The 15,105-nt window shown below is 43.9% G+C and overlaps 2 protein-coding genes across 3 annotated transcripts in view; one reads left to right on the top strand and one right to left on the bottom strand.

Annotated features, from left to right (window-relative positions):
* Window positions 1-15,105, bottom strand: part of kcnh4b (potassium voltage-gated channel subfamily H member 4b) — a 69,020-nt gene that overhangs the window by 7,266 nt on the left and 46,649 nt on the right. Inside the window, exons 10-14 of the mRNA XM_021565316.3 lie at window positions 14,786-15,035; window positions 13,965-14,179; window positions 11,257-11,295; window positions 8,254-8,681; window positions 7,532-7,626 (exon numbers count right to left, since the gene is read on the bottom strand). Coding sequence (XP_021420991.3) covers window positions 7,532-7,626; window positions 8,254-8,681; window positions 11,257-11,295; window positions 13,965-14,179; window positions 14,786-15,035 — 1,027 coding nt within the window. The remainder of the gene's footprint in view (window positions 1-7,531; window positions 7,627-8,253; window positions 8,682-11,256; window positions 11,296-13,964; window positions 14,180-14,785; window positions 15,036-15,105) is intronic.
* Window positions 1-15,105, top strand: part of LOC110491687 (TERF1-interacting nuclear factor 2) — a 55,964-nt gene that overhangs the window by 29,482 nt on the left and 11,377 nt on the right. The window contains exon 7 of one of the 2 annotated variants that reach the window (XM_036946582.2): window positions 4,040-4,061. The exons of the other annotated variant lie outside the window; for it this stretch is intronic. Within the exon in view, the coding sequence (XP_036802477.2) occupies window positions 4,040-4,061 (22 nt within the window). The remainder of the gene's footprint in view (window positions 1-4,039; window positions 4,062-15,105) is intronic. 2 annotated transcript variants of the gene reach the window in all.

Below are 15,105 nucleotides of genomic sequence, written 5' to 3'. Positions count from 1 at the left end.
CAATGCTAGCATAACTAAGCAGTTTCATTCCTACAGCTCAGTTCAGAAGGACGACTATCTTTGATGTGTCCGGGTGGTTTAATATATAAACTCTGCAATGACAACAAGCTCAGTCCGATGATGCTGTGTGACACACCGCCCCAGACCATGACGGACCCTCAACCTCCAAATCAATCCCGCTCCAGAGTACAGGCCTCGGTGTAACGCTCATTCTTTCGGCGATAAACGTGAATCCGACCATCACCCCTGGTGAGACAAAAACGCGACTCGTCAGTGAAGAGCACTTTTTGCCAGTCTTGTCTGGTCCAGCGATGGTGGTTTTGTGCCCATAGGAGACGTTGTTGCCGGTGATGTCTGGTGAGGACTTGCCTTACAACAGGCAGTCTGAGCACTGATGGACAGTCTGAGCACTGATGGAGGGATTGTGCGTTCCTGGTGTAACTCGGGCAGTTGTTGTTGTCATTCTGTACCTGTCCCGCAGGTGTGATGTTCGGATGTACCGATCCTGTGCAGGTGTTGTTACACGTGGTCTGCCACTGTAAGGACGATCAGATGTCCGTCCTGTATCCTTGTAGTGCTGGTGTCTCACAGTATGGACATTGCAATTTATTGCCCTGGCCACATCTGCAGTCCTCATGCCTACTTGGAGCATGCCTAAGGCACGTTCACGCAGATGAGCAGGGACCCTGGACATCTTTCTTTTGGTGTTTTTCAGTCAGTAGAATGGCCTCTTTAGTGTCCTAAGTTTTCATAACTGTGACCTTAATTGCCTACCATCTGTAAGCTGTTAGTGTCTTAACGACCGTTCCACAGGTGCATGTTCATACATTTTTTTTATGGTTAATTGAACAAGCATGGGAAACAGTGTTTAAACCGTTTACAATGAAGATCTGTGAAGTTATTTGGATTTTTATGAATTATCTTTGAAAGGGTCCTGAAAAAGGGACATTGCTTTTTTTGATGAGTTTACTACCGTTCAAAATGTTAGGGTCACTTAGAAATGTCCTTGTTTTTCAAAGGAAAGCACATTTTTTGTCATTAACATCATATTGATCAGAAATACAGTGAAGACACTGTTAATGTGGGGCGGCAGGGTAGCCTAGTGGTTAGAGCGTTGGGCTAGTAACCGGAAGGTTGTGAGTTCAAACCCCCGAGCTGGCAAGGTACAAATCTGTCGTTCTGCCCCTGAACAGGCAGTTAACCCACTGTTCCCAGGCCGTCATTGAAAATAAGAATTTGTTCTTAACTGACTTGCCTGGTTAAATAAAGGTAAAATAAAAAAAAATAAAATAAAAAAAAAAATGTTGTAAATGACTATTGTAGCAGGAAACAGCTGATTTTTAATGGAATATCTACATAGACTTATTATCGTATTATCAGCAACCATCACTCCAGTGTTCCAATGTCGAGTTAGCTAATCCAAGTTTATCATTTTAAAAGGAAAAAGAAAACCTAAACCCTTTTGCAATTATGTTAGCACAGTTGAAAACTGTTGTTCTGATTAAAGAAGCAATAAAACGGGCCTTCTTTAGACTAGTTGAGCATCAGTCTTTGTGGGTTCGATTACAGGCTCAAAATGGCCAGGCACAAAGAACTGTCTTCTGAAACACGTCAGTCTATTCTTGTTCTGAGAAATGAAGGCTATTCCATGCCAAGAAACTACTATTTAATGAAGCTGCCAGTTGAGGACTTGTGAGGCGTCTGTTTCTCAAACTAGACACTCTAATGTACTTGTCCTCTTGCTCAGTTGTGCACCGGGGCCGCCCACTCCTCTTTCTATTTTGGTTCGAGTCAGTTTGCGCTGTTCTGTGAAGGGAGAAGTACACAGCGTTGTACGAGATCTTCAGTTGTAGTCCATGTAAGTTATTATGTGATTTGTTAAGCCCAAACTAATTTAGGCTTGCCTAAACAAAGGGCCTGAATCCATTACACTCATGCAACTATATTTTAGTTATGGATTTTTGATTTATAAAAACAATATATACATTTTTCACTTTGACAGAGTATTTCGTGTATTTTTTTGACAAAAAAATGACAAATCCATTTCAATCCTACTTTGTAACACAATAATATGTAAGGCACTGTATGTAAGTTGAAAACATTGTATGTTAATAGCACATTTTCGCTTACATTTTCTCAAGTTGGAGCTAGGTTTGGGCCAACTAGTAATTTTTAGTTCAGGTAACACTTGGAAAAACACTTGTTTTTTACTTAGGTCCTGGAAGATATCTAGGTTCCCATTCCTTATAATTGTACTGAATGATGTGATGCCTTTCTGCGTCCATTGTTTAAACCTGCTGTCCTGAGTTGCAGGGATGAAGCTGGGGTCGTATGCGGGCCAACTCAGCAGTTTGATCTCTCTGTCTAAATTATTTTGCTTAACTACCCTAAACCATGTCTTCAGAGAGAAATTAATCCAATGATTTTGTCTATTGTATATTTCTTTTACCATGTCCTTGTTTCCCAAAACTGACTGTATGGGTATCTCTGTTAAAGTAGTCTCAATGTCTTTCCATTTGGATTCGCATTCTGAATTGCACCAACACACCAGAGGTCTCAATTGGGCTGACACATAATAATCTTTTAGGTTTGGTAAGGCCATACCCCCACAGTGTTTTGGTAACTGTAATGTTGCATATCTAGTTCTTGGTCTCTTACTGTTCCAGATAAACCTTGATATCCGTTTATCCCGTTCCCTAAACTGTTTAGGTGGGATTTCTATGGGCAGTGATTGGAACAAGTACAGTAACCTCGGCAGGATGTTCATTTTGATTGTTTAAATTCTACTACTAAGATCTAAGGGAAGTGAATTCCACCTGTCTAGGTCACCATGTATTTTCTTGTTAATGTGATCATAATTCATGCAATAAAGTTTGGGTGTATCTTTTGGTAAATTTTCTCCCTGATATTTAATGGATGAAGAGGTCCAGTGGAAGTTATACCTTCTCTTCAGCTCTTCCTGTGGGGTATAATTATATACTAGGGCTTGGGTCTTGTGTACGTTAAGCACATACCCTGAATATGTTCCAAATGCTTGTAAAACATCCATCAATCTAGGTACACTTGAGCCTGGGTCTTTAAGGAATAACAGAACGTCATCAGCATACATGCATATATTATGTTCACTGCCTCTTATTGTTATTCCCTCTAAGGTTGGGTCCTGTCTTATTGCCTGTGCTAATGGTTCGAGGTACAAGGAGAAGAGCGTGGGTGAAAGATTACAGCTTTGTCTTGCCCCTCGCTCTAATTTTATCGTTCGTGTCAAATGTCCATTTATCTTTATTCTAGCGGTCGGACATGAATACAGTGTTTTGATGCACTGTATCACTTCTTTGTTGAAACCAAATCTTTCCATAACTTGGAATAGGTAATCCCATCCCACTAAGTCAAATGCTTTTTCTGCATCTAGGCTGATTAATATTGCACTTGTCTTATTCTGAGTAATGGGGTCCATGACATGCAGTGTTCTCCTTATATTGTCCTGTGTCTGCCTATTTTGTATGAAACCAGTTTGATCTCCGTCAATCAATTCTGGGATTATGTTCTCCATTCTTTTGGCTATTGATGCATATAGTTTATAATCTGTGTTAAGAATTGCGATCGGTCTATATGAACTGCATTCTTTCTTATCTTTACCCTCTTTTGGGATTACTGATATGATGGCCTCTCTCCATGACGGTGGGAGACCCCCCTCCCTCAGAGTCCAGTTAAAACAGGCCTTAAGTAGAGGTGCTAATTGTTCTCTGAAGGTCTTGAACCATTCTGAAGGGAAGCCATCAGTGCCTGGAGACTTGTTGACTTTTTGTTGAGATATTGCTTTTTTAATTTCTTCAGTGGATATTTCTAAAGTTAGTCTATCATTTTGCTCTGTCCCAATTGAGGGGAGATCAAGTGAGTTCAAAAAGTGCTCTGTTGTCGGTGCATCTGCCTTCTCTGATTGCTTGTACAGATTTGTGTAATATGATTCAAATGCATTCTGTATTTCATCTAATTTGCATGTGATCTTTTTTGTTTTGGGGGCTGTCACGGCTGGCTGTAGGACTGGACCAAGGTGCAGCATGGTAAGCGTACATTTTCACTTTATTAAAAAATAACGCTGACAAAACGAAGAACAAAAACCAAACCGTGAAGCTTTGGGCTATGTGCCCTGAACAAAGACAAAGTTAACTTCCCACAAAACAGGTGGGGGAAAAGGGTACCTAAGTATGGTTCTCAATCAGAGACAACGATAGACAGCTGCCTCTGAGAACCACACCCGGCCAAACACAGAAATAGAAAATCATAGAACATAGACTGCCCACCCAAATCAAACCAAAATAGAGACATAAAACGCTCTCTACGGTCAGGGCCTGACAGTACCCCCCCCGGACTCCGGCTGCAAAACCTGAACCTATAGGGGAGGGTCTGGGTGGGCATTTCTCCGCGATGGCGGCTCTGGCGAGGGACGTAGACCCCGCTCCACCTCTGGCTCGGCCCACTTAGGTGGCGCCTCTAGAGCGGGGACCCTTGCCACCGACCCCGGACTGGGGACCCTTGTGGCGGGCCCCGGGCAGGAGGGAGACTCTGGCAGCTCCCGACAGGAGGGAGACTCTGGCAGCTCCGGACAGGAGGGAGACTCTGGCAGCTCCGGACAGGAGGGAGACTCTGGCAGCTCCGGACAGGAGGCAGGCACAGGACTCACCGGGCTGGGAAGACACACAGGAGACCTGGCTCTGGGAGCAGGCACAGGACTCACCGGGCTGGGGAGACATCCAGGAGACCTCTTCCTTGGCCGAGGCACCGGATACACTGGGCCGTGAAGGCGTACTGGTGGTCTCGAGCGCAGAGCTGGTCCCACCCGTTCTGGCTGGATGCCAGCTTCCACCCGACAAATGCGGGATGCTGGCACCGAGCACACCGGCCTGTGAATGCTCCGCCTCGACACCGTGAGCGTCACCCCATAGCACGGGGCCTGACCAGTCCCATGCTCTCCACGGTAAGCACTGGGAGTTGGCTCAGGTCTGCTTCCTGACTCTGCCACACTCTGTGTGCTCTCCCCAAAAAATATTTTTGGGGCTGCCTCTCAGGCTTCCTTGCCAGCCGTGTTCCCACATACTGCTGGTTCCTTTCTCCGGCTGCCTCTGCTCTCCTAGCTGCCTCCACCTGTTCCCATGGAAGGCGATCCCTTCATGCCAGGATCTCCTCCCATGTGTAGACTCCCTTGCCGTCCAGAACGTCCTCCCATGTCCAGGAGTCCACTTTACCATGCTGCTTGGTCCGTTAGTGGTGGGAAGTTCTGTCACGGCTGGCTGAAGGACTGGACCAAGGTGCAGCATGGTAAGCGTACATTTTCTCTTTATTAAAAAATGACGTTGACAAAACGAAGAACAAAAACCAAACCGTGAGGCTTTGGGCTATGTGCCCTGAACAAAGACAACTTCCCACAAAACAGGTGGGGAAAAGGGTACCTAAATATGGTTTTCAATCAGAGACAACGATAGACAGCTGCCTCTGATTGAGAACCACACCCGGCCAAACACATAGAAATAGAAAATCATAGAACATAGACTGCCCACCCAAATCACACCCTGACCAAACCAAAATAGAGGCATAAAACGCTCTCTACGGTCAGGGCGTGACAGGGTCTTTTATTTTGAAAATGGTATTCTATGCTTGTTGTTTCCTGAGTTTCCATGCTAGTAATTTGGTTGCCTTTGCGCCTGCTTCATAATATTGTTGTTTTCAGGAACCTAAGCTTTTTCTCTACTTCTTCTCTATAAATCTGGTCAATTTCCTGTTTTACCTTTTGAATCTCTCGTAATATAAGAGGTTCTTTGTATTGACTATGAGATCGTTCTAAGTTTCTTGGGGTTTCCTGTAATTTCAGCAGTTTCTGTGCTTTACTCTTTTTCTTGAGAGATGATGTGGCTATGATCTTCCCTCTAATAACCACCTTAGCTGCATCCCACAATATAGCAGGAGATACTTCCCCGTTATCATTATTCTCCAGATAGATGTTCAACTCTGTCTTCATTGATTCCTTGAATGCTGGATCATTCAGCATGCTTGTATTGAGTCTCCATATAGTATTTCTTGGTTTGCTATCAAGGTGTAGAGTTAGGTCAACTCCATTATGATCTGATAAGTCTGTCTGCCCGATCCAACAATCCTTAAGCCTGTGTATCTGCACTGTACATAAAAAAGTAGTCTAACCTGGAGTATTCAGTGTGGCGGGCTGAGTAAAAAGTATATTCCTTATCGGACTTGTGGGTGTCACGCCATGCATCGAGCAGTCCTAGATCCTGCAGTATCCTATTGATCCTTTTGGCAACTAGGCTCATTTTCCTGTTTTGGTTTGTGCTGTCCAATTTTGAGTTTAGAATTGTGTTAAAGTCCCCTCCACAGATAAAAGTGCCAGTGGTTTCTGTGGTAATTAAATCAAACACCTTCCTGTAGAAGACCATGTCACTCCCTGGGGGTGCGTATACATTAAATAATGTAACTTCCTTGTTATCCAGTATAAATCTACCCTCCTTGTCTTTTATTTCTGACATAAACTCAAAATTAACTGAATTTGGGATCAAGATTGCAACTCCCCTTCTACCCATTTTGTAAGAAGAAAAAAAAGTGTTCCTATATCCCATTTTCTTGAGTTTCTCGTGTTCAGGTGTGGATAAGTGAGTTTCCTGCCAGAATAGTATGTCAACTCTCTCCCGTTTCATCTTTGCTATTACCTTACTTCTCTTGATGGCACTCCCCAGTCCGTTTACATTGAGACTTATGACCTTAAATTCCCCATGATGCATCGATATAAATTTTAAAAAACTGTGAACCATATCTGTCTGCTTATCATGAACCTAAAAAAAAACGAAAAATCAAGAACGATAATAAAGTAAAACAAAGTGGGAAAATACTTTGGTATTTGGACTCCCATGTCAGAGGACTGACTCTTGCCTCTGGGGTTTGAGGGGATGAGCCTGTCCGCAGGATGGGCCCCTCGCTCAGATATGAAAATGCGTGACGTAGTCACAAACAAGACCTGGTGGAACCGAAAATAATAAGGGCGCCTATATCGTCGCTTATACACATCGGTTAATTACAAGTGAGAACTATATCGGTCATGCTTGCATATCATGAATCCTCCCCTCGATATGCCCTTCTGTCGCCCCGTTGTCAATAAACATGTTATTAACGTGACGCTACTTAGTGTGTTCGTAAAGAACACATGCTTTTGGCTACTCACCCTTGTTCAGCATTAGGGGAAAATAGGGAATATATTTTACCTATTGTAATGTCAACCGTAACAAGCCCAAACTAGTTTTGATTGAATTACATTGCCCAATATGTCCTTTACTGCCTTGTCTCACCTCTGAAGACACCTGAGATGTCATTTCATTTCTCTAACTTATATTCTGCATATGGGACAGCATGATGTCTGCCCCAGTTTGAACCCCACGTTCACCTTCAAGCCATCTGGCTCCCCGGTGAGACTCCCGCAGCGGGTGCGGTCAGGGTGCGGTCAACGCAGGGTTTAAGACGGGTTTAGCGTTACCTTCACTGGGACGTCCCGTGGTGCTGGCCTTGGGCCCACTGTGCTCCATGTTGAAGAGGAACGTGCGACCATTGTCCTCGATGCCGTCGACAACCCTGGCAGGGGGGGGGGGGGGGGGCAACAGTAACAGTAGAGCCCCTTTCAATTATCAAATTATCATCCGTCGCCACACAACCCAAGGAGCCGCAATGGGAGCCCCACTGGCAGCTGCCCATGCAGGATTAACCTGAGTAGAGCTGAAACTCTCTGGGCCGGAGGACATCGGAGCCTTATGGGCCACATTACAGTATTGCCTTCATGTGGGGCTCACTAGACACCGTCCGATACATTATGAATATGGATGAAATTAGATAATCTTATTGCTTTACTAAAGTGGTTTGAGATCTGGTGAGATATTAAATGGGCTTTAAATGCTATTGGAGAAGCTTGTAAATGAAATCCCATATCATTACACAGTGTATACATTGCTATTTAGTTACAATTGCACTATGGAAATGTGGTTGAAGTTTAAATGTTTTACTGCAATTTGTCCAGTTTAGCCTTGGCGAATGACTCTTTACAAAACAAAATGACTATATCACAGTATCCACACTAGCACACTACTTAATACACTTTGCCAATGCTGTACATCACTTAATATTACCTAGTGCACAAGTTTGGATATTCAGACAGCGATAAAGTGAAAGTCCAACAAAACTTGGGCCTCTGTGTGTGTGGTTTACCTTGGACTGAGGTCCGGCGGTACAAAATAGCTGACAGTGGGAATCAGCAGCTTGGAGGGCTTGCGGCCCTGACTCCCTGCCCCCAACTCCCCTGAGGTAGGGGGACTAGCAGGGGCTGCCACTGGGACACTGTGCTCCTTTTTCGGCAGCGGCTGTGGGGAAGACAGGCTGTGGCCCCGGGGTAGGCCTCCCCGGCTCAGGTTGGGCGAACGGCAGCGCCGCAGGGCATTGAACTGCCTTAGCTCGTCACCCAGCAGGTTGCCCAGGGAGGTGCGGCGCACGGGGCTGCTCAGGCTGGGCAAGAGGAGGTTTGCGCGGCGGGTGCGGGACGCTGGTGATAGGTGGTAGTACTCATCTGAGTCGTCATGGAGACCTCCTTTTGTCTCAATGATGGACGGGAGCATGTGCTCTGTGGAACCTCGGCGGTTCTGGGCGGCAGGGGAAAAAAATAAAATGTATAAATTTCTCATATTTATTTCACCCTTATTTGAGCAGGGTTCATTAGAATACAAAATTGATTAAAAAAATATATATATATTTTGCAAAGGGGGGGAAATAAGACTGTTGCTTATTGGATAAGTCTAGAAAGTCCCTTCGCTGTTTTAGTCCATTTTCTTTCGTTTCACACCTAATGAACATGCTGAGAACATGTTCTCATTTACATAGGGATGAGTGGAATTGAATAAACCAATTGGAAGCTGGGGATTATATGATATGATTCAAGTTCTTTATATTGAATTCATATGTAGTTTTATCAAGCTACGGGTGGATAGGAGAAATTGCAAGGTTGATGCTGTTGCTGAATTTTTATATGATAAAACAAAAACATGTGACACTGAAGGAGAATTCAATTGGGCAAGCGAGGTGTCAAAAAAACATTAGCCATACCTACATTCATAAGCCCATAAGGCTTATTATTAACAGAGATATTGACCCAGTTAGCGATCTGACTCCAGGGAGTGAACCGTTTTCTCTGCTCCAAATGAGTTCCAACCTTCAGGGGAAGTCCTGGGTCTTATTCATTAGGGCATAATGGGAAACATTTCAAAACGTGAAACAAAAAATGTGTCCAAGTAGTCCCTCTCAGTTCCAGTCTGCTTTCTTCCATTTGGTGCCTAATGAACCTGACCCTGGCGACGGGCTGGCGCTAACCCCTACAGAGAAGTTATAGCAACATGACCCGGATTTTTTTTTTACAAATCCAAACACACTTCAGAAAACGTGCATTACAATTTTGCCCACGAATGCAATTCTATTACAATCATCAAGTCATGACAGAAACCCATGTTATACAGATCCAGTTGAAGTCGGAAGTTTACATACTCCTTAGCCAAATACATTTTAAACTCAGTGTTTCACAATTCCTTACATTTAATCCTAGTAATAATTCCCTGTTTAGGTCAGTTAGGATCACCACTTTATTTTAAGAATGTGAAATGTCAGAATAATAGTAGAGAGAATTATTTCTTTCAGCTTTTATTTCTTTCATCACATTCCCAGTGGGTCAGAAGTTTACATACACTCAATTAGTATTTGGCAGCATTGCCTTTAAATGGTTTAACTTGGGTAGCCTTCCACAAGCTTCCCACAATAAGTTGGGTGAATTTTGGCCCATTCCTCCTGGCAGAGCTGGTGTAACTGAGTCAGGTTTGTAGGCCTCCTTGCTGGCACACGCTTTTTCATTTCTGCCCACAAATTTTCTATAGGATTGAGGTCAGTGTTTTGTGATGGCCACTCCAATACCTTGACTTTGTTGTACTTAAGACATTTTGCCACAACTTTGGAAGTATGCTTGGGGGTCATTGTCCATTTGGAAGACCCATTTGCAACCAAACTTTAACTTCCTGACTGATACCTTCAATATATCCACATAATTTTCCTATCTCATGATGCCATCTGTTTTGTGAAGCGCACCAATCCCTCCTGCAGCAAAGCACCCCCACAACATGATGCTGCCACCCCCGTGTTTCATGGTTGGGATGGTGTTCTTCGGCTTGCATGCTTCCCCTTTTTCCTCCAAACATAACGATGGTGATTATGGCCAAACAGTTCTATTTTTGTTTCATCAGACCAGAGGACATTTCTCCAAAAAGTACGATCTTTGTCCCCATGTGCAGTTGCAAACTGTAGTCTGGCTTTTTTATGGCGGTTTTGAAGCACTGGCTTCTTCCTTGCTGAGCGGCCTTTCAGGTTATGTCGATATAGGACTAATTTTACTGTGGATATAGATAATTTTGTACCGGTTTCCCCCAGCATCTTCAGAAGGTCCTTTGCTGTTGTTCTGGGATTGAATTGCACTTTTCGCACCAAAGTAGGTTCATCTTCCTGAGCGGTATGACGGCTGCATGGTCCCATGGTGTTTATATTGCGCACTATTGTTTGTACAGATGAATATGATACCTTCAGGCGTTTGGAAACTGCTCCCAAGGATGAACCAGAGGTTTTGGCTGATTTCTTTTGATTTTCCCATGATGTCAAGCAAAGAGGCACTGAGTTAGGCCTTGAAATACATCCACAGGTACACCGCCATTTGACTCAAATGATGTCAATTAGCCTATCAGAAGCTTCTAAAGCCATGACATAATTTTCTGGAATTTTCCAAGCTGTTTAAAGGCACAGTCAACTTAGTGTATGTAAACTTCTGACCCACTGGAATTGTGATACAGTGAATTACAAGTGAAATAATCTTTCTCTAAACAATTGTTGGAAAAATGACTTGTGTCATGCACAAAGTAGATGTCCTAACCGACTTGCCAAAACTATAGTTTGTTAACAAGAAATTTGTGGAGTGGTTGAAAAACAAGTTTTAATGACTCCAACCTAAGTGTATGTAAACTTCCGACTTCAACTGTCGTGGGATGAACTAGTAAGGGTGCATTTGAAATGGCATGTGACAGGCAGGTTTATGTGGAATGGGGAACTTTGACGAGTGGAATGAGGAAAAGAATGGTCAGTTAGACTACATGGAGGCAATATTATTGAAGTTGCATGGACGGCACTCACGTGTGGAAGCCTGGGCGACCTTGAGAACCTTGTCAGGCCCTGCGAAAAGAGTAATACAACAGGAATGATTGTAAATAAGGAAGACAAATTCGATTTTTTTCATAGAATGACATTTTTATCGGTTTGCACACACGCACTTTAACACATCCTTTATGCATTCAGGTAGTCCACTTTTCCGAATCCTCCTTTTGGGGATATATTATGTCTTATAAAATCACATGAACCTGTTTCCTAAGCCGCCCCCATGTTATTTCTTTGATCATTATCTAAATGTTGCTAGGGATGGCATCTTTGCCACGCAGACTGAATCTGTTAATTGGTCCTGCATTGGATGGCAGCTGGATTCCAGAGAGAATTATTCTCTCTGCTGCCATGGAGGGAAATTGCCAGCAATGTATCGCAACTACGGGCTTCAACTATGAACTTTACACCGTGAAACTTACATTTTGTCGAAGCCTATCTTCACATATTCTGAATACATGTTTTCTCTCTGACAGTACGGTTTTTTGTATGTACAATACACACCAGCATAATCCTTGCTTTCTCTTTGATCATAACACACGGCACAGGGAGCTCAGGATAGTGACAGTAAGCCTCCTTAGAGAAAATACAAGTATCTCCCTTACTGCCAATACAAATAAATGCAATAAACAGGCTTCCTTTCTTAGATTTTTTTCAGTGACAACATCGAGTCTTTGGTAACAATATTGAACAATGTATATAATATAGGTGAGCTATTACTGGAAAAAGAAGGGCTCATCATTCACACTGGGGCAAAAGTTTTCCAAAGGGAGACAGCCTCCCTGAAGCTAATGGGAATGTCATTACTGACATTAATTGTTATCAATTAATGGGTAAACTTGTGCATTTCAAGTCCTGCCAGTGGCCCACAGAGCAAATAGATTTAGAGCAAGTTCAATCAAATATTGTTATCTCTTAACTCAAAAGAGAGTGTGGTGACTCTCTGTAGGCTGTGTGTGCCTGTGTGCGTGTGTGTGTGCGCGCGTGTGTGTGTGTGTGTGTGTGTGTGTGTGTGTGTGTGTGTGTGTGTGTGTGTGTGTGTGTGTGCGCGTGCGTGCGCGTGCGTGTGTGTGTCTCTCCGCATGCCGTGCGTATGTCAAAAAAAGTGCTATGAGCAAGTGATAGGGGCTATTGTCTGTGAGTGTTTGTGTGTGTGGACAGTGGATAGGGGCCTGGCTACCAGTGTGGAAGTTAAGTATCTATAACAGAGTTTTTATAACTGCTTATGAGTATATTATGGACTCTTATGGTCAGTGTAGTACTATTATAAGGCATTGTAAAGGACATTGTAATAAGCAGTTAACCCTTCGTTAAAGTGTTATCCAGATTTTCAGCACTGAGTTCTCCTTCAGCCTGTGCCAGGTTGAAGCCTGCACCCCTGGCCACGTGCCAGAGCCCACTTCGAACAGATGGTGAGAGGGAACTAGAGCATTGCTCAGACCCAAAACCTGATTACAAACCACTTTGCGGGCCCGCAATTCGACACACAGTTTGAAGACAGACAGTGCAAGGCTGCCAAATGAATGGGAAACAAATATCATTTCATTTCAACCAAATGCCTTCATTTCATTTCTTCTTGTGCGCCATGCTCAAATTGCCCCCCCGCCCCCCCCGAAAAAAACCCACATAAAGAATACATTTGAATCCAAACCGAACGCTTGAACAAATGTAATATCAGCGTCGCTCAAATCTCGTTTCTGAAGACATGAAAGGAAATTAGATGAAATGCTGGCAATGTGACTAGAAAAAAAGAACGCTCAAATATTCCAAAAGATGACAAGGTGGCGATACAAAGGCTTTGTAAAAAAAATTACACGCCTTTGACTGATGAAAGCTTAGCTAGTAGCTATTTCTTCACGTCTGTCATTTGATTCGCCATGTTGTCAAACCACAAGGGATTTACAAAACTCCATTCCCTTCTATTGTTTGGAAGAGGTTGAGGGGAGTCTGTGAGCTGATGCCAGCAGTCATAACTCAAACCTACTGCATTTATGTTGTACAGACACATTTAGTAAATACTTCTGTTAACAACTGCAAGACATACTAAAAATATAAAGCAAAGCATTTCTGAAATTCTTATGAACAGTTTATGAAGGTGGCATGTATGGGTTATGAATGTGTTATGAAGTCCTTACGTAGGTCACCTTCAAGTAAAGCACCAGACTTTCCTCTGTTTACAGCCTTTCCAAAGAAATTACACACTAAATAACATTTTTGTTGTTGTTGCTTTGTGTGAATTAAGCAACTGTCACTTGTTCTGGGGTAATGACCGCTGTGGGTAGAACATGACCTTATGCACAGATCTAGGATCAGCTTATCTTCCCAACCCTTAACCTTATCCATTAGGGGCGAAAACCACAAACCTGATGGGACAAGTTTATCCCACTCTGTTATGTGTAGAGCGGTGCTAGGATATGCGTAACAGTAGCACTGACAAATAGAATTGACATGACAACAAAGTCACCGAGTTTGATTGGTCAAGAGAGGATTGATCAATTGTGCAGAAGGAACGTCAAGGAGAGTGACAATGACATTTTAGTGTAAAAACAGCCTATGTAATGGTTTGCTTTATTCTACTCTAAAAATTGTGTATATTTGCGATTTTAAATGAGTATAGCATCAACTTCTTTCATTCAAATGTTTTTAGAGTTTTGGTAGAGGTTGCAGTGGAGGTGTGTGTGTCTCACCTCTGCTTCGCTGCCTTCTCTCAGGTTGTATGTGAGGTTGTGGAGGATATCTGCAGTGAACAGGCTGGCGTACTCCGGGTAGAACTCCAGCACCTCCCTTAGAGCCCGCACACTGATGTACTGCAGGTCGCAGTAGGTCAGCGCCTTCACGTCCGCATTAGTCTTGATCACGTGATCCGTCCCCGGCAGGTCGGAGCCAATCAGATCCCCCTTCCCTGTAACCAACCAGTCAGTAACATACAGTATGGCACGTGTTGGTGCTGCTGAGAAATCATTGGCCCTGTCCAGAAACCCCCTAGCCTCTACCCCATAGGTACTTGTGGAAATCTCCTCTAGTACCCCCAGCCAATTCTAGTACACCCTGCCAGTTCTAGTACCCCCAGCCAGTTTTAGTTCCTCCAGCCAGTTCTACTTTTTTGACCAAATCCAGTACTAGCACACGTTATTCAACTAATAAAGGACTTGATGAGCAGTTAACCAGTCAAATCAGCTGTGCTAAAAGAATAATAGATCAATTGAGTGGATCTGGGTACTTGAGGAGAGGTTAAGGGAACTCTGGTATAAGCAAGGTGGTGAAAGTCCTATCAAGCCCATCAAATGTTTATCATATTCCATCCCCACTAGTCTCTCTTCAGAGTAGGGTGAAGTTGCCCCTAGACACTGATCTTTGGTCAGTTTAGCATTTTCCCCACTAATGGTTAAGGTTTGAATTGGGGGAAGGGAAGCTGATCCTAGATCTGTACCTAAGGGGAACTTCACTCTCTCTCTTCGGTCCCACATATGACCTACAGATGACAATGACCTTTGACCCCTATACTAACCTAGGATGGCCAGCACCATGCTGTCCTTGAGCACCTCCAGGGAACCCGAGCAGACAAAGTAGTTAGCGTGGAGCGCGTCGCCCTGCCGGATCAAGTACTCGCCAGGGGCGCAGAACGAGGTCTTGATGTGGAGGGAGAGCGAGCGCAGACAGCCACGGCTGGCCCCCTCGAACACGGGCAGCTGCAGGATGTCCTTGTTCAGGTGCATGGCGATGTCGGCCCGCAGCTCGTCTGGGAAGTCGTGCAAGAGCTGGAACGGAGAGAAAGAGGAAGAGAGAGAGATAGAGAGAGGGAGTGGTGAGGGAGAGAGAGAAAAAGAG

The sequence above is a fragment of the Oncorhynchus mykiss genome, chromosome 16 (genome assembly GCF_057628025.1).
Source record: "Oncorhynchus mykiss isolate SJ-2025 chromosome 16, ASM5762802v1, whole genome shotgun sequence".
Taxonomy (NCBI): Eukaryota; Metazoa; Chordata; class Actinopteri; order Salmoniformes; family Salmonidae; genus Oncorhynchus; species Oncorhynchus mykiss.
This window is presented reverse-complemented; position numbering and strand designations above follow the sequence as displayed.